Consider the following 16,447-nt stretch of genomic DNA (forward strand, 5'->3'; position numbering starts at 1 on the left):
CCGGGCGCCGCCGCCGCCGCCCTCACCTCCCTCCTGCCCCCTCCCGCGGCGGGTTGGGGGTGCACCCCGACGGGCTCTCTGGCCAGCTTCGGAGCTGGGAGGCCCCAGGAAGGGATGCGAATAAGACCCTTGGATCCATTGCTTTATAAAACAACTGGGCACCACCAGGCCCTGGAGACAACCTGGACTCAGGCGGTCAGTCGGATGCTGGCCCAGCCAGTGTGTCTCCAACCCCACCCCACCCCACCCCCGAGTTGGTGGCAAGTGGAAGAGAAAAACAGATCCAGCTTTTGATGGCGCAGGGGGGAGGTAACCGCTTAAGAGAATGAATTGGGAACATGGACTTTATTTTTTCTTTTAAAGATGCGTTTATTTGAAAGAGTGACAGAGAATCTTACATCCTCTGGGTCACTCCCTTGATGGCCACAATGACCGGAGCTGCGCCGATTGGAAACCAGAAGCTCCATCTGGGTCTCCCACGCAGGTGCAGAGGCCCAAGGGCTTGGGCCATCTTCCACTGTTTTCCCAGGCCACAGCAGAGAGCTGGATCGGCCGTGGAGCAGCCGGGACTGGAACCGGTGCTCCTATGGGATGCCGGGACCGCAGGCAGAGGCTTAACCTTCTACACCACAGTGCTAGCCTGTCTAAGCCTACTTTTTTGATAGATTTTAATGAACAGGGCCCTGAGAAAAATCCAGGCTGACCACATGCCAGGCAGAGGGAAGGGCAGTGGCTGGCGAGATTCCTGTGGGCAGCAGTTAGAGAACAACAAGCAGCCGGTGTGCCAGGAATGGAGTGACCCGTGACGGAGCAGACAGACAAGGTCAAAGGAAACCCTCCAGGGGCCTGGGACACGAGCGCGGATTAAGTGAGTTGGAGCACAAGGCACAGGAGCCAGCTGGACCACTGCAGTGACCGCCCTGCCCCCTACACCTGCCCCTCCCCCCAGCCCAACCTCAGCTTCTCCCACAAAAGCGACTCTGCACCGACCTAGCTCAGGCTCCATTGCTGGTGTTGGTGTCGGGACCCGGTCACCACCTTCTTTCCTGAATCACCCTGAGCCCCAAGCAGTCCCACACTTGGGTCCCCTTTCCCTTGCAGGCTGGAGCTAAACTGCTACAAATGTGCCTTTCCGATGCGGAGATTATAGCTGGCCAATGGCATTTTGAACCCTGGCTGGCTGATGGCAAAAAAAAAAAAAAAAAAAAAAAAAAAAAGATGTGGGCGCATGCCTTGCGCATTGTCGGGCGTCCTGGAACTTTAGGGAACTCCTTGTGCTCTGGGCCCCGCAGGGAAGTCAGAGAGGGGAGAGCCGGCGGAGAGCGTGAGGTAAGGCCGCCACCTTGTGGTGACAATGAGTTATTACAGCGTCTGTTTTCCAGGGGGCCGGAGTACATCAACACAGACATAACATCTGTCCCTAATGCTTTATTGGTCACCTCTAGGCCTGTGCCCAGCTGGGCGAGCTCGGGGGAAGGGGGATGACTCTTCACCAGGTGGGGGCATGAAAAGCCCTTGGCCTAGCCCTCCAGTCCCCTCAAGGGTCCAGGGCCGGGGGGAGGTCAGCTCCCAGGTTTTCCTGGCGGGGGGAGGCTCAGCACTGGGTACCCGGTGTTAGGGTCTGGGAGCTACTGCCCGGCCTAGTTGTGTTTGGAGAAATACTCCTTGCTTTCTTCCACGTTCGGTTTGATGGTGTCACTGCCCGGTGTCCAGCCCGCGGGACACACTGCAAGAAGACAGAGAGAGGCCCGTGTGAGGCTGCAGCCCCAGGTTCAAGGTCAGAGCTGGCAGACTTCACCCTGATCCAAGTAACAGGCAAGCCGGACTTGGGACACTCCTTCCCAAGCACCTGCTATAGCTCTGTATTGCCTCCCGGCCCGGGGAATCTCCTCCATGAGAGGGCCTCACACCATAGCCACGTGGTGGGGACATGCGTGAACGCGTGCCTCTGCTCACCTTCCCCGTGCTCGTCCGTGTACTGGAAGGCCTGAACCAGCCGCAGAGCCTCGTCCACGGAGCGTCCCACGGGCAGGTCGTTCACCGTGATCTGGCGCAGGACCCCTTTGCCATCAATGATAAAGAGGCCCCTGGGGACATCGACGGGCACAGTTAGGAGCTGGGGGCGGTGTCCGCCCCCACACCCTCCCTTCCAGTCCCTTCATGGGGGGGCTGGGCTGGGCTCAGGGCCCCCACCCCCCAGTCCCCGCACCTGTAGGCAATGCCCTCGTCGGTTTTCAGCACCCCGTAATCCTGGGACAACCTTCTCGTGACGTCAGCCAGGAGAGGAATGTTCAGGGGACCCAGGCCACCCTCCTTCCGGGGAGTGTTGATCCTGGGGACACAGAAGACAGGGCTGGCAGGAGAGGATGCCTGATAAAGGGGGCTCCCCGGGGGGGGGGTGGAGCAGGTGGCGCTGCCAGCGGCAGATAAAGGGGCTTCAGGGGACCCCACCCACCGCACCCTGGGCGTGTGTGAGAGAGACGCTGGGGGCTTTGCGGCTGGCAACGTGTTCCCATCATCCTCTAAGCTCCCAGTCGTGGCGCCCAGCCCCTCCCTCTCCCCCCCCCCACTTTTTTTTTTTTTTTTTTTTTTTTTTTTGCTTCAGTAAAACTGGAATTTCCACATTTGCAATTCTATGCATTCAGGCCAAATGCTTAGTGAATTAGCACGGCGTACCAAGCCAGGTGCGTGAACTGCGAGTCCACAGAGACGCCCAGCACCTCGCAGCCCAGCTTGTGGAAGTCCTCGGCGTGCTCGCTGAAGGCGATGATCTCCGTGGGGCACACGAAAGTGAAGTCCAGGGGATAGAAGAAGAGGACCACATATTTCCCTGGAAGGGGTGGGGGAAAGGCGGGGGAGGAGCGAGAGCCCGGCGGCAGGCGCGCATGCGCGCGGGCCCGCCCCTCCTGCCCACCCCACCCCCGCCACTACCTGCAGCCCCCTCCAGGCAGCCCTCACCTCTGTAGTCCGACAGCTTCACCTCCTTGAAGGCGCCGTCCACCACCGCGGTGGCCGTGAAGTCCGGGGCCGGCTTCCCGATGCGCGCATTGCCAGAGGCCATGGCTGAAAGCTGAGACCACCACACACACACCCCGCAACCCACACCGGGCCCTGGTCAGAGTGCACGCGCAACGGAGGGACCCTTTGTCCTCCTCCTCCCAAGGTCACGCTTGCGTGCTGGACGCAGGGCCGGAGTCCCAGCTGCAGAGGCCGCAGCCACGACTGTCCCCGCACACCCTCCCGCCCGGGCCTGGGTCTGCTCGTCCCAGAGACCCGCCCTCCCCACCCCTACTCGCTGACCGCCGCACGAGTGACCAAGGCCCCACGCTGCCGCCGGGGGGGTGTTGCCCAAGAGCTAGTCGGCCCCAGCGCGGCGGCGCGCAGACCCCCAGTGCCCCCTGCAGCAGCCGGCGATCGGCTACGTCTTCCCAAGTCCCAGGTCCTCGGTTCCGACCCCGCACAGGCCCCCAATCCCGGCAGGGACAAAGGCAGCCTCTAATGGCGGATGGAAGACAGAGGCAGCCAGGGATGCGGGCCCGAAGAAGCCGGGCCTGCTCCAAGGCGGCGGGGGAGGGGCGCCTCCCCCCGGTCCCCAAGATGGGTGCACCCTGGGGGTGCCAGTACCTGCGTGGGCGAGGGGCGGACGGCCGGACGCGCGGGCTCTGGCTCTCAGCGCCGAGCGCGCACGGGGCAGCGGGGGCCTTTTATGGGCGGACCGAACCATGACGCGCACGGCCGTGGGGGGTGGGGGAGGAGGTGGGCGCGGAGCGGTCGCGTCCACTGCGCTCGCAGGGCGGGGGTGGGGGGTGGGGAGCGCAGAGGCCGCATCCCCTGCGCGGTGCAGGACGTCGTGGGGGTGGGGGACGGGCTCGCGCGGGACTTGGCCCCGAGAGCGCGCCGGGGAGGGGCGGTTGGGGTCCCGGGCATGGCCCCGGGCCAGCGGGCTCTGCTGCTGCTGCTGCCGCCTCTGCTCCTCCTGCTGCCGGCGACCCCGGCCCGCGTCTTCCCCGATTACCAGTACTTCGGCCAGCGGGGCGGTGGTGACACTTGGGAACAACTACGACTAAACCATCAAAAGGGTAACCGACCACGGGCGGCGGCGGGAGGGTGGGACGGGGCCCAAAACTGCCCCCTGATCCTTACCCTACCCCCTACTCCTACCCGGTTCTGCGAGTCTGTTTTCGATCACCTGTCAATTGAAATAGACATTGCTTTTTCTTTTCTTTATTTTTTTTAAGCCCGCCCGCGCCGTGCTGGGGAGACTGGGCGTGGGGGCAGGAGTATCAACGCCCAAGCTGGGGCGCGTCCACCAACTGGCATCCCTTGTCGGGCCGAGGAGCCAGAGACAGGCGGTGGGGCTGACACCTGTCCCTTGGGGGCATGGAGAAGAATCCAGTACAGAGAATGGCTTTAAAAGTGATTCTAATAACTGGTTTTTGCTTGTACATGCCAAGACAGCGCTGGGAGCTGTCGGTAACTTCATTATGACTATAATGGATCCCCTGCCAGCCCCACCGGGCAGGTGGCACGGAGCCCCGTTTGGATAGGCACCAGAGGGGTTCGTGTGCCACACTCCCCACCGGGCAGAGCCTTGGGGCCACCTGCCCCATGTGCTGGCTGCAGGTCTCTGTCCCTACACCTGGGACAAACATAGAAGTTGAAAACAGCACAGGGCCAGAGGCTGAGGGTGCTGCTTCAGGTTCTTGGAGAACCGGGGCATTTGGCTTAGCAGTTCCGATTCCCGAACTGGTGCAGCCAGCTCAGCGGCTCCTCCCAAGGCCAGCATCCCCTATCAGAGGGCCACATCGGTTGGAGTGCCACTTGAGCCTCAGCATGCAAGCCGGCTTTGCGCTAACGTGCCTGGGCAAAGCAGCAGGAAATGGCCCAAGGAACTGAGTTCTTGTCCACCCACGTGGGAGACCCAGATCGGATGGAGCTCCTGGCTCCGCCCCCAGGGCCCTGACTGACTGTGACAGGCATCTGGGGAGTGAACCAGTGGATGGATGATCTCTCTCTCTCTCTCTCTGTCTCTCTCTGTCTCTCTCTCCCTCTGTGTATATATATGCGTGTGTGTATATATATATATATATATATGTGTGTGTGTGTCTCTGTCTCACAAAAATACATTTTTTGAAAGTTTGTGGAATGGTAAGATAAGTTTATATTGGTGCCAAAAAAAAGTGAAATTCATGCATATGAACAGTCTTCCACAAGTTTATGAAAAAGTTTTATGTGGAATTCAGATTTTTGCACAGAAAGAAACTTTTCTCTCTCTCTCTCTCTCTCTTTCTTCTTCTCCTTCTTCTTCTTCTTCTTCTTCTTTTTTAAGATTTATTTACTTGAGAGGTAGAGTTATAGGCAGAGTGGGAGAGACAGAGAGAGAGGTCTTCCCTCCGCTGGTTCACTCCCTGGAGCTGAGCTGAATCAAAGCCAGGAGCTTCTTCCCAGTGTCCCCCATGGGTACAGGGGCCCAAGCACTTGGGCCATCCTCCACTGCTTTCCCAGGCCATAGCAGAGCTGGATTGGAAGTGGAGCAGACGGGACTCGAACTGGCGCCCCTACGGGATGTCAGTGCCTCAGGCAGAGACTTAGCCCACTATGCCCTAGCGCTGGCCCCCATACGCTGTTTTCAGATTCTTCCATCCTGGGGCAGGTGCTGTGGCTTGGTGGGGAAAGCCACTGCTGTAACACGGGTATCCCATATGGGTGCCAATTCGAGTCCCGCCTGCCCCACTTCCAATTCAGCTCTCTACTAATGCACCTGGGAAAGCAGTGGAGGATGGCCCAAGTGCTTGAGGCCCTGCACCGACACGGGAGACCCAAAAGAAGCTCCTGGCTCCTGGCTTTGTCCTGGTCCAGCCTGGGCTATGTGGCCATTTGGGGAGTGAACCAGCATATGGAAGACCTCTCTATATTTCTCCATCTCTCTTCTCTCTCTCTCTGCCTTTGCCTCTCCATCTCTGTAACTTTTTTTTAATATTTATTTTTTATTTGAATGTCTGAGTTATACAGAGAAGAGAGGCAGAGAGAGAGAAAGAGGTCTTCCATCCGATGGTTCACTCCCCAGATGGCCGCAACGGCCGGAGCTGCGCTGATCCAAAGCCAGGAGCCAGGAGCTTCTTCTGGGTCTCCCACTTGGGTGCAGGGGCCCAAGGACTTGGGCCGTCTTCTACTGCTTTCCCAGGCCATAGCAGAGAGCTGGATGGGAAGAGGAGCAGCCGGGACTAGAACCGGCGCCCATATGGGATGCCGGTGCGTCCCGCCAGGGCTTTAAACAGCTGTGCGACAGCCCTGGCCCCTGTCCTCATCATCTTTAGCCTGCTCCTTAGAGGAAACATGGAGGGGTGAGGGTAGGTTCCACCGCTTCCTGGGTCTTCACCTCCGTCCCCCATCTGCAGACTTGCAAGACTCGATCCTCGGCCCGTGGGGAAGGTGGAGCTGTCTCTGCGACCTGGGCAAACAGGTGCGCAGTCGCGGCGTGCTGGGCACTGCGCCGGGCCCAGTGTTCCTGGACCGCGAGCACCTGGTCCAGGTGAGGCCCTGCCGGCTTCGGGATTGTTCGTCCTGTCAGCCCATGGATTGCGACTGGATGCCCTGAGCCAGGGTGAGACACGCCCTGCACCGAGGGGCCGGGGCAGGCGGCGTTCTGGGAATAAGTTGATCCCTGACCGTCTAGGCCTGGAGAGAGGGTGTCCGCTGAGTTGCGCCTCATTTCCCGCCGGACTTCTGTCTCTTCCCACCAGCCCCAGAGCGCCCCGGGACCAGCCTGCCAAGACCCGGAGCCCGTTGCGCTAGGCAAAGACAGACGCGCTCGGCCGTGGCTGCTGGGAACTACAATTCCCGAGAGGCTGCGCGGCGTGGACGTCGGCGTCCGCTCCCACGACGCCCGCGGCGACGGGCGCGTCGGGGGCGTGTCCCGCGCGCCGATTGGCTGAGCGCCGGCGCCCCCGCGGCCAGTAGCTACCTGCGCCTGCGAACGTACTTCGCGCGGCTGCTGGCGGCGGCGGCTGCGGCAGTATGGACCTCGGCGAGCTGGAGAGGGACAATACGGGCCGCTGCCGCGTGAGCTCGCCCGTGCCCTCCGTGTGCCGCACGGAGCCCTGCGCGCTGGGCGTCGACGAGGCGGGCCGGGGCCCTGTGCTGGGTGCGCTCCCTGGGCTCGGGGCTGCGGGAGGCGCTGGGGAGGGGGGTGGTGCAGCTGGTTTGGGGCGGGAGCCGGGATTGCACCGGGCCTGCGGAGGGGTGGGGAGCTGGTGTGACGGCTCTGGCATCGCCGAGGGCACCTGCCATAGTGATGCCGTCCGAGGCATGACCGTTGTCACTGGCGGGAAGGCGCCCTCCTCTTCCTCGCTCCCGGAAATGAGACCCCCACCCTCTCCTCCTCCGCAGGCCCTATGGTCTACGCCATCTGTTACTGCCCCCTGTCCCGCCTGGCGGATCTAGAGGCCCTCAAAGTGGCAGGTGAGCCCAGAACAGCGGGGTTGGGGAGGTAGGATTTCTGCAGACGTGCAAGGTGCATTTGAGAACCGGAAGTGGGCGGTAGGAAGTGGGGGGACACCAGCCACGCCCCTTCTCTCTCCAACCCTCCTCCCAGACTCCAAGACCCTGTCGGAGAGCGAGCGGGAGAGGCTCTTTGAGAAAATCAACCAGGACGGGGACTTTGTGGGCTGGGCCCTGGACGTGCTGTCTCCCAACCTCATCTCCACCAGCATGCTCGGGCGGTGAGGGGGTCTCCGGGAGGGGCGGCCAGGATGGGCCCTCTGGCTGGAATGGGCCTAACAGGGCGTGTGCCCCCTTCTCTGCCCCCCCCCCCCACCTCAGGCTCAAATACAACCTGAACTCCTTGTCCCATGATACGGCCACCGGGCTGATACAGTATGCCTTGGACCAGGGCGTGAATGTTACCCAGGTGAGCTACTTGTCGAGTGGGATGGGAGGAGGAGGGCGGGCGCTGTGGCAGCAATGAGTGAGGAGTCCTCTTGGCAACACCCAGGTGCCCTGCGGGAGTTCCGGCCCCTCCCTTCCTCTCCAGTGCCTTGCCAATGCCCCTGGTAGACTGCAGATGATGGCCCCAGTACTTGGGCTCAGGCCACCTGCATGGGAGACTCGGATGGAATTTAGGAGCTCCTGGCTATGGCCTGGTGCAGCCAGAGCTGTTGCAGGTATTTGGGGAGTGAATCAACAGGTGGAAGACCTCTCTCTCTCTCTCTCTCTCTCTCTCTCTCTTTCTCTCTTTCTCTCTTTCCCTCTCCCTCTCCCTCTCCCTCTCCCTCTCTCTCCTCTATCTCTCTCTCCTGTTGCTGTTCAAGTAAATGAAAATATACTTTAAAAAAGAAGACCCGGCCGGTTCTTGGCTCACTAGGCTAATCCTCCGCCTTGCGGCGCCGGCACACCGGGTTCTAGTCCCGGTCGGGGCGCCGGATTCTGTCCCGGTTGCCCCTCTTCCAGGCCAGCTCTCTGCTATGGCCCGGGAAGGCAGTGGAGGATGGCCCAAGTGCTTGCGCCCTGCACCCCATGGGAGACCAGGAGAAGCACCTGGCTCCTGGCTTCAGATCAGCGCGGTGTGCCTGCTGCCCCGCATAGGCTGCAGCGGCCATTGGAGGGTGAACCAATGGCAAAAGGAAGACCTTTCTCTCTGTCTCTCTCACTGTCCACCCTGCCTGTCAAAAATAAAAATAAATAAATAAATAAATAAATAAAAAGAAGACCCAGCAGGCAGGAGCAGGGATTTAGCATAGTAATTAAGACACTGGCAAGGAAGCCCGGGTCCCTTCTGCAAGTACCTGGGTTCAAGACCCCAGCTTTCCACTCTTTTTTTTTTTTTAAGAGTTATTCACTGGGAGCCAGTATTGTGGCATAGCGGGTTAAGCTACCACCTGCAGTGCCAGCATCCCATATGGGCATCAGTTCAAGTCCTGGCTGCTCCATTTCCGAGCCAGCTCTCTGCTATGGCCTGGGAAAGCAGTGGAAGATGGCCCAAGTCCTTGGGCCCCTGCACCCACATGGGAGGCCTGGAAGAAGCCCCTGGCTTTGGATCAGCCCAGCTCTGGCTGTTGTGGCCATCTCGGGAGTGAACCTGTGGATGGAAGACTTTCTCTCTCTCTCTCTCTCTCTCTCTGCTTCTCTTTAACTCTGCTTTCAAGTAAATAAATAAATCTCTTAAAAAATAAATACAAATCTTATAAAATTTATTTTGGAAGTCAGAGTTACAGACATAAATGGAGAGATACATAAAGAGAAAGAGGTCTTCCCTCTGCTGGTTCACTCCCCAGATGGCTACAACAGCCAGTGTTGGGCCAGGCTGCAGCCAGGAGCCAGGAGCTCCTCTGGGTAGCCCACACAGGTGCAGGGGCACAAGCACTTGGGCCATCTTCCACTGCTTTCCCAGGCCTTAGCAGGGAGCTGGATCAGAAGTAGAGTAGCCAGGGACTCAAACTAGCACCCAACACCAGCCCCCCCAAGCTCCAGTCTTTCTGTAAAGATTTATCTATTTGAAAGGCAGAGTTGCAGAGAGAGAGAGACAGAGAGGGATCTTCCATCGCTTGTTCACTCCTGAAATGGCAGCACTGGTCAGAGCTGGGCCAATTCAAAGCCAGGAGCCAGGAGCTTCTTCTGGGTCTCCCTCGCAGGTGCGGGGGCCCAAGGACTTGGACCATCCTCTACTGCTTTCCCAGGCCACAGCAGAGAGCTGGATTGGAAGTGGAGCAGCCGGGACTCAACCCGGTTCCCACATGGGATGCCGGCACTGCAGGTGGCGGCTTAACCCGCTATGCCACAGTGCCGGCCCCCCAGCTCCACTCTTTTTTTTTTTTTTTTTTTTTTGGACAGGCAGAGTTAGAGAGAGAGACAGAGAGAAAGGTCTTCCTTTGCTGTTGGTTCACCCTCCAATGGCCGCTGCGGCCAGCGCACTGTGCTGATCCAAAGCCAGGAGCCAGGTGCTTCTCCTGGTCTCCCATGGGGTGCAGGGGCCCAAGCACTTGGGCCATCCTCCACTGCCTTCCTGGGCCACAGCAGAGAGCTGGCCTGGAAGAGGGGCAACCGGGACAGAATCTGGCGCCCCAACCGGGACTAAAACCCAGTGTGCCGGCGCCGCAGGCAGAGGATTAGCCTAGTGAGCCGCGGCGCCGGCCACCACTCTTGAGTTTGGCTTCCTGCTACTGCAGGCCCTGGGAGGCAGCGGTACCAGTTGAAGCGACTGGGTCCCTGGCCCCCATGTGGGACATCCTGGTTGCATTCTGTGTTCCCAGCATCAGCCCTGCCCAGTCCTGGCCAGTGTGGGCAGCTGGAGAGTGAACCAGTCCTTGGGAGCATGTTCCCATGTTTCTCTCTCTGTCTCTGTCTCTCAGGTGCACCTGTATCAGTTTCCAGCCAGGTTCCTGTCCTTAGCAGGTGCCCCATGCCCACACAGTCCAGCCCCCATCCCCCAAGCTCCGTGTCCTGGACCCATCCCGCCTCCGTGCACCGTGCACAGCCTCTAACATGGCTCAGGGCATTGCCTCCTCCGCCTCTCTCTCCCCTCCCCCACCCTGGACACCTGCCCTGTTTCCTTGGTTCCTCCCCCCCCCCCCCAGACTCCAAACCCCTCCCCTGGAGCCTGCTCCCCACGCAGCAGAAGGTTTGCCTTTGCAAAATGTAAATCTCGACATTCAATTTCACCAGCCCGGTGGCACCAATTCACGCAGCCTCGGTAGGGGTGGGGGTGGGGGTGGGGGTGAGGGGAGAAGAAAAGAATGAGATAAAATTACGGTCACGGCCGTCTCGACGCTTGCTCCAGGGCAGAGCGCAGGCTGTTGGGAGAGAACAAGAGGGAGGTGGGCTCAAACCGGCACTGAGAGAGGTGTTGCCAGCATGGTTAGGGTCTGTTTATCCTGCTGTGCCCCAGCACCCGCCACAGCCAGGGTAATCTCTGGACTCAGGAAGTGCTGGGGCCGGTGGCTGGCACTGTGGGCTAGGCAGCTGACCCGGCATCCCCTGGAACAGAGCTGATTCGAACCCTGACTGGCCAGCTTCCAATCCAGCTCCCTGCTAATGCCCCTGGGAGGCAGCAGGTGAAGGGGTCAAGGTACTCCGGCCCCTGCCTCCCGCATGGGAGACTCGGATGGAGTTCTGGGCTCTTGGCTTCAGTCGTGGCCAGAGCAGCCTTTTGGGGAGTGAATCAGCGGACGAAAATCCCTCTCTCTCTCTCTCTCTCTCTCTCTCTCTCTCTCTGGCTGGCACTCAATTAAGTAAATCAATCAATCAATCAGAACAAAAACCAACAAGGGCTTGAGCCAATGAGGGAAAGTGTCTTTGGGCGGTGCCCCCTCCCATGGAGGAGTGTGCCCCCTTAGCCGCAGCAGGTGCCAAGGGCCGCGGGAGGCGGGGCCGGGGGTCGCTGCGCCCGAGGGTCACCGAGTGGAATCCGCATTCCGGGGCAGGTGTTTGTGGACACCGTGGGGCTGCCGGAGACGTACCAGAAGCGGCTGCAGGACTGCTTTCCAGGCATTGAGGTGACGGTGAAGGCCAAGGCGGACGCCCTCTACCCGGTGGTCAGCGCCGCCAGCATCTGTGCCAAGGTGGTGCCCTGCCCCGCCTCAGCCATGCCCCGCCCCGCCCCAGCTCTCAGCGGGCCCTGCCCCCAGCTCCACCCCACCCCACCGTGCCCCGCCCCAGCTCTCAGCATGCCCCGCCCCCATACCTGCCCACCCCACCCCTAGCTCTCAGCTGCCCCATCCTCAGCTCCACCCCACCCCAGCTCCCAGAGGGCCCCCCCAGGCCCTGCCCCCAACCCAGCTCAGCTTCCCTGTGTCCCATCCCTAGCTCCCACTGTGCCTGTCCCAGCCCTGCCCCACCCCACCCACAGCCCTGCCCTGCCTCCGCCCTGCCCACAGCCCCACCCTGCCCGGGCCAGCGGGTGGGGTTCCTGGCTTGCAGGCCCGCAGAGGCTGGAGGTGCCAGGACCACACACACACACACACACACACACCCCACTCGCCCCACAGGTGGCCCGCGATCAGGCTGTGAGGGACTGGAGGTTCGTCGAAGAGCTTCAGGACCTGGATACCGATTACGGCTCAGGCTACCCCAATGGTGAGCGGCTGTTCCTGGGACCGTGGTTAGGATCGAGGCAGGGGCCACGGCCAGGGCTGAGCAGGCCCCTAAGGTCTTCCAGATGTCCTGGCTCACCCTGGTCCACGGTGGGAGAAGCGGGGTCCCAGGCAGCCCCAGGCACTTGGAGGGGCAGAGTGGGAACCCACCCCTCCCTCCTGCATTTCTCCTCCTTGGTCACTGGGTGCTTCCCATTGTGAAAGGTAGAATGGCGGAGAGAGGGAGAGGGAGATCCCCAGATGGCCGCAACGGGCAGGACCAGGCCAGGCCACAGCCAGGAGCCAGGAACTCCATCTGGGGCTCCTCCCACATGGGGGCAGGGATCCAAGCACCTGAGCTATCTCAGGAGACCTTCCCAGGGGCATTAGCAGGGAGCTGAACTGCTTCACTCCCCAAATGCCTGCTATGACTGGGGCTGGGTCCCGGGCCCCACCAGAGCTCTGAGCCTGGAACTCAGCCTGGGTCTGTGTGGGCAGCTTCGATGCTGTCGTGACCGCCAGGCCCCCCGCCTACTCTGTCCCTCCCACTTGTCCCCCAAGCCAGAATGAGCCGGGCTGGCTCCTTCCCAGGGGCCTCAGCTTTGATTTCTTTGTTGTTACTACAACTCGGGGCTCAGTGTTCCTGTCTGCAGAATGGGAACGCTCCATCGTGCACGCCCGAAGCTACTTGCACACACACACACACACACACACAGCAGATGGAAGATTCCAGGTTCAAGGAAGGCTCTGAGCTTTGGAAACCCGGGAAGGGGGCTGGCCGCTGGGTGAGGCTGTGATTGGAGCTCAGATGAGGCTGAGAACAATCGTGGCAACATTCCTTGTTTTTGGAGTTTCTATCCCTGCTGGGCAGGCCTGAGCCCCGGGCCGGGAGGGGCGGGGGGTACAGCAGCCAGCAAGACGAAACACATGTCTGTCTGTCATCCACCGAGCTGGTGGCGGTGCACTGGAGGCTGGGGGGGTGCCGGTTTTACCGTGGTCGGCCCTGGGGGTCCTGGGGAAGTAGCTCCCAAGGTCCCCAGGCCAGGGAGGTGTCCTTAGGATGCCACGAGGAGGAGCTTGGATGTCGCCGTGCCGGCCAGGCTTGTCACCACGGCTCTCCCCCTCCCCACCAGATCCCAAGACGAAAGCGTGGTTGAAGAAGTACGTGGAGCCGGTGTTCGGCTTCCCCCAGTTCGTGCGATTCAGCTGGCGCACGGCCCAGACCATCTTGGAGAAGGAGGCGGAAGGCGTAACGTGGTGGGTGTCCCTCGGTGCTACGGAGAGGGAGGGCGCGGGGCTGGGCCTGGAACTGGCCTGGGAGGCCCGCTCTTCCCCCCACCCCCACGCCACCCCTTGCCGGCAGCGGTCAGTGTGGCCAGCTCTGTCCCCTCCAGGGAGGACACGCCCACCGAGGACCAGGATGGAGCCGGAAGGATCACGTCCTACTTCCTCCACGAAGGCCCCCGAGCCCGCCCCCGCCTCCCCCACCGATACTTCCAGGAGCGGGGCTTGGAGGCAGCCAGCACCCTCTAGAAGGCAGCCCTTAATCTGCCTCTCCCCGCCACCGCCCTCCACACTGAGTAAAGTTGTCTAAGAATAACCAAGCCTCGTGGTTGTGCTCTGGGGGCGGAGGCAGGGGTAGGAGCCTGCCCGTGTGTGGTCCCGGGCACTTCTGCCTTTCGGAACCTAAACAGAACGAGACGTGGGTCCATTTGCTTTCCTTTTTCAATAGGTTCTCTTCCTCTGCTTATGCAAATGGCGGAGCGGTGTGGGCTAGGGGGAGCCTCGTACATCTCCTGGCTTGCACCAGGGAGCCGTTGTCAGCTGACCTGCGTGAGCCCTCCAGGCCCGGCTGGGTCACACCGAGGCAGGAAATCGCACTTTGAGATGCCCCTGTCATTACGTCCCGCGTGACTGACCCTGACGTGTTCCAAGACTCTGATTTGAAGGCAGAGTCACAGAGAGGCCCTCTACCCGCCACCCAGTTCACTCCCCACACAGTTGCTCGCAACTGCTGCAGCTGGGCCAGGCCAAAGCCAGGAGCCAGGTGCTCCCTCCCTGGAGTCCCCAACATGGGTGGCAAGGACCTGAGCTCTCAGGCCGTCTCCTGATGCTCTCCCAGCACACAGCACGGGCAGAGCATCGCATGTGGGGGCCCGACATGTGGGCCCAGAGCAGCAGTGTGTCGTTAGGATGCCCACGAGCCTCTGGGGAGGACCTCGGTTCAGGTCCCAGCTGTGTTGCTGACTGCAGCTTCCTGCTGGGGGAGACCCCGGGAGGCAGCGCTCGGGGGCCCTGCCACCCACAGTGGGATACCTGGATTGAATTCCTGGCGCAGCCTGACCCAACTCTGCCCGCTGTAGGCATTTGGGGAAAGAAGCAGCAGGTACAAGGTTTCTCTCTCCCTTTATCTTTCTCAGAATGAAGTTGATAAGGACCCCTGTTTCCCAAGCCTGCTCTCAGCACGTCCCTGGGCTTGTAACTTTGAGTTACAATTCCCACCTCTCTGCTCCTCTTACCGCTCCTGTCCCAGTGTGCTCACTGCTGCCCGCAACGTCCCCGCGCCTCGCCTTCCCCCCACCCCCTTGCCATCACGGCCAAGTGCCTCCTCCTGATGTTCAAGGTCTCCCCAGAGTGGCGCCTGTCTCCCCTGTTCTCCAGGCCCCCTGCTTGCACGAGGAGTTGCTCGGGCCCTATCCCCTCCCCCCATGAGAATCCATTCTCTTAACGTGAATGACAGTGCAGAGAGGCGTGGCGCAGTGAGTTAAGCTACCACTTGTGACACTGGCATCGCATATGAGCTCAGGTTCCAGTCCCGGCTGCTCCACCTCCGATCCAGCTCCCTGCTAATGCGCCTGGGAAAGCAGCAGAGGATGGCCCAAGTGCTGGGTCCCTGCACCTGCATGGGAGACCAAGAAGTGCCAGGTTCCTGGCTTCTTGGACAAGCCCTGGCTGTTTTGGCCATTTGGGGAGAGAACTAGCAAATGGAAGACCTCTCTCAACTCTGCCTCTCAAATAAATAAAAAAAGTAATCTATTTGAGAGGCAGAGTTACAGAGACAGAGAGGTAGAGCCACAAAGAGAGGTCTTCCATCAGCTGGTTAATCCCATAATGGTGGCAATGGTTGGAACTGGGCCAATCCAAAGTCAGGAGTCAGGGGCTAGTGCTGTGGCATAGCGGGTAAGGTTGCCATGTGCAGTGCCAGCCTCCCACATAGGCGCTCCACTTTCAGTCCAGCTCTCTGCTGTGGCCTGGGAAAGCAGTGGAAGATGGCCTAAGTCCTTGGGTCCCTGCACCTGCATGGGAGACCCAGAAGCTCCTGGCTCCTGGCTTTGGATTGGCTCAGCTCTGGCCATTGCAACCATCTAGGGAGTGAACCAGCAGATGGAAGACTCTCCTCTCTCTGCCCCTGCCTCCCTGTAACTCTGCCTTTCAAATAAATAAAATCTTTAAAACAAACAAAGGCCAGGAGTGTCTTCTGGATCTCCCGTGTGGGCACAGGAGCCCAAGCACTTGGGCCATCTTCCACTGCTTCCCCAGGCCACAGCAGAGAGCTGGATCGGAAGAAGAGCAGCCAGGACTCAAACCAGTGCTCATATGGGATGCCGGCATCATAGGCAGAGGTTTAAACTAGTATGCCACAGCGCTGACCCCAAATAAATATTTTTTAAAAATTTTAAGAATTGGGGCTGGTGCTGTGGCACAGCACATTAAGCCTCTACCTGCAGTGCCAGCATCCCATGCTTTGAGTCCCGGCTGCTTCACTTCTGATCCAGCTCCCTGCTAATGCAACTGGGAAAGCAGCAGAAGATGGCCAAAGTGCTTGGGCCCCTGCAACACATGGGAGACCCGGATGGAGCTCCTGGCTCTTGGTTTCCGCTTGGCCCAGCCCTGACAGTTGTGGCCATCTGGGGAGTGAACCAGCAGGTGGAAGAGCCTCTCTCTCTCTCTCTAACTCTGCCTTTCAAAAACAAAAATTAAAAAAAATTTTTTTTAAATATTTTAAAAAGTTATTTATATTTTTATCTGGACAGTAGAGAGAGGTCTCCCGTCCATTGGTTCACTCCCCAAGTGCCTGCAACAGCCAGGGCTGGGCCAGACCAAGGCAAAGAGCCAGCAGCTCAATTCTGGTCTCCCACGCGCAAGCAGAGCCTGCAGCTCAGAGCCATCACCTGCTGCCTCCCAGGGTGCGCATTAGGAGGAAGCTGGAGTCAGCAGTGGCCAGGCTGCAGTCCTGGCGCTCTGCTAGGGGGTGGCGGTTAAGACGCCGGGGCGACATGTCTGCGGGGCCACAGGCTCTTTGAGCTGAGTTGAAGATGGCCTGGCTGCTACCCCAACCTCCCCATGTCCATCGTTTCCATAGCAACTGGCCACCCGGCGTC

General features: G+C 60.2%; 3 protein-coding genes across 3 annotated transcripts; 2 read left to right on the top strand and 1 right to left on the bottom strand.

Annotated features, from left to right (window-relative positions):
- Positions 1-1,413: 1,413 nt before the first annotated feature.
- PRDX2 (peroxiredoxin 2) lies at positions 1,414-3,783 on the bottom strand. Its single transcript, XM_051837875.2, has 6 exons — positions 3,625-3,783; positions 2,959-3,070; positions 2,677-2,830; positions 2,210-2,332; positions 1,957-2,087; positions 1,414-1,726 (listed from the first exon to the last, which is right to left on the bottom strand). The coding sequence occupies exons 2-6, from the start codon at positions 3,059-3,061 to the stop codon at positions 1,641-1,643; spliced, it is 597 nt and encodes a 198-aa protein (XP_051693835.1). The 5' UTR covers positions 3,062-3,070; positions 3,625-3,783; the 3' UTR covers positions 1,414-1,640.
- Positions 3,784-3,809: 26 nt separating this feature from the next.
- Positions 3,810-6,788, top strand: THSD8 (thrombospondin type 1 domain containing 8). The gene is made up of 3 exons (XM_051837873.2): positions 3,810-4,079; positions 6,399-6,604; positions 6,744-6,788. The coding sequence occupies exons 1-2, from the start codon at positions 3,926-3,928 to the stop codon at positions 6,596-6,598; spliced, it is 354 nt and encodes a 117-aa protein (XP_051693833.1). The 5' UTR covers positions 3,810-3,925; the 3' UTR covers positions 6,599-6,604; positions 6,744-6,788.
- Positions 6,789-6,942: 154 nt separating this feature from the next.
- On the top strand, positions 6,943-13,665 carry RNASEH2A (ribonuclease H2 subunit A). The gene is made up of 8 exons (XM_051837872.2): positions 6,943-7,144; positions 7,390-7,461; positions 7,595-7,721; positions 7,822-7,909; positions 11,418-11,555; positions 11,982-12,069; positions 13,199-13,322; positions 13,460-13,665. The coding sequence occupies exons 1-8, from the start codon at positions 7,018-7,020 to the stop codon at positions 13,596-13,598; spliced, it is 903 nt and encodes a 300-aa protein (XP_051693832.1). The 5' UTR covers positions 6,943-7,017; the 3' UTR covers positions 13,599-13,665.
- Positions 13,666-16,447: the final 2,782 nt, after the last annotated feature.

The sequence above is a fragment of the Oryctolagus cuniculus genome, chromosome 16, assembly GCF_964237555.1.
Source record: "Oryctolagus cuniculus chromosome 16, mOryCun1.1, whole genome shotgun sequence".
Classification (NCBI taxonomy): domain Eukaryota; kingdom Metazoa; phylum Chordata; class Mammalia; order Lagomorpha; family Leporidae; genus Oryctolagus; species Oryctolagus cuniculus.

Bases quoted from the DNA above. Each gene is read 5' to 3' on its own strand.
- PRDX2 (XM_051837875.2), bottom strand. From the start codon at position 3,061: ATGGCCTCTGGCAATGCGCGCATCGGGAAGCCGGCCCCGGACTTCACG. The intron at 2,831-2,958 runs GTGAGGGCTGCC...CACCCCTTCCAG, and splicing joins GAAGCTGTCGGACTACAGAG to GGAAATATGTGGTCCTCTTC. The intron at 2,088-2,209 runs GTGCGGGGACTG...CGATGTCCCCAG, and splicing joins GACGAGGGCATTGCCTACAG to GGGCCTCTTTATCATTGATG.
- THSD8 (XM_051837873.2), top strand. From the start codon at position 3,926: ATGGCCCCGGGCCAGCGGGCTCTGCTGCTGCTGCTGCCGCCTCTGCTC. The intron at 4,080-6,398 runs GTAACCGACCAC...CCCCATCTGCAG, and splicing joins ACGACTAAACCATCAAAAGG to ACTTGCAAGACTCGATCCTC.
- RNASEH2A (XM_051837872.2), top strand. From the start codon at position 7,018: ATGGACCTCGGCGAGCTGGAGAGGGACAATACGGGCCGCTGCCGCGTG. The intron at 7,462-7,594 runs GTGAGCCCAGAA...CCCTCCTCCCAG, and splicing joins AGAGGCCCTCAAAGTGGCAG to ACTCCAAGACCCTGTCGGAG. The intron at 7,722-7,821 runs GTGAGGGGGTCT...CCCCCACCTCAG, and splicing joins TCCACCAGCATGCTCGGGCG to GCTCAAATACAACCTGAACT.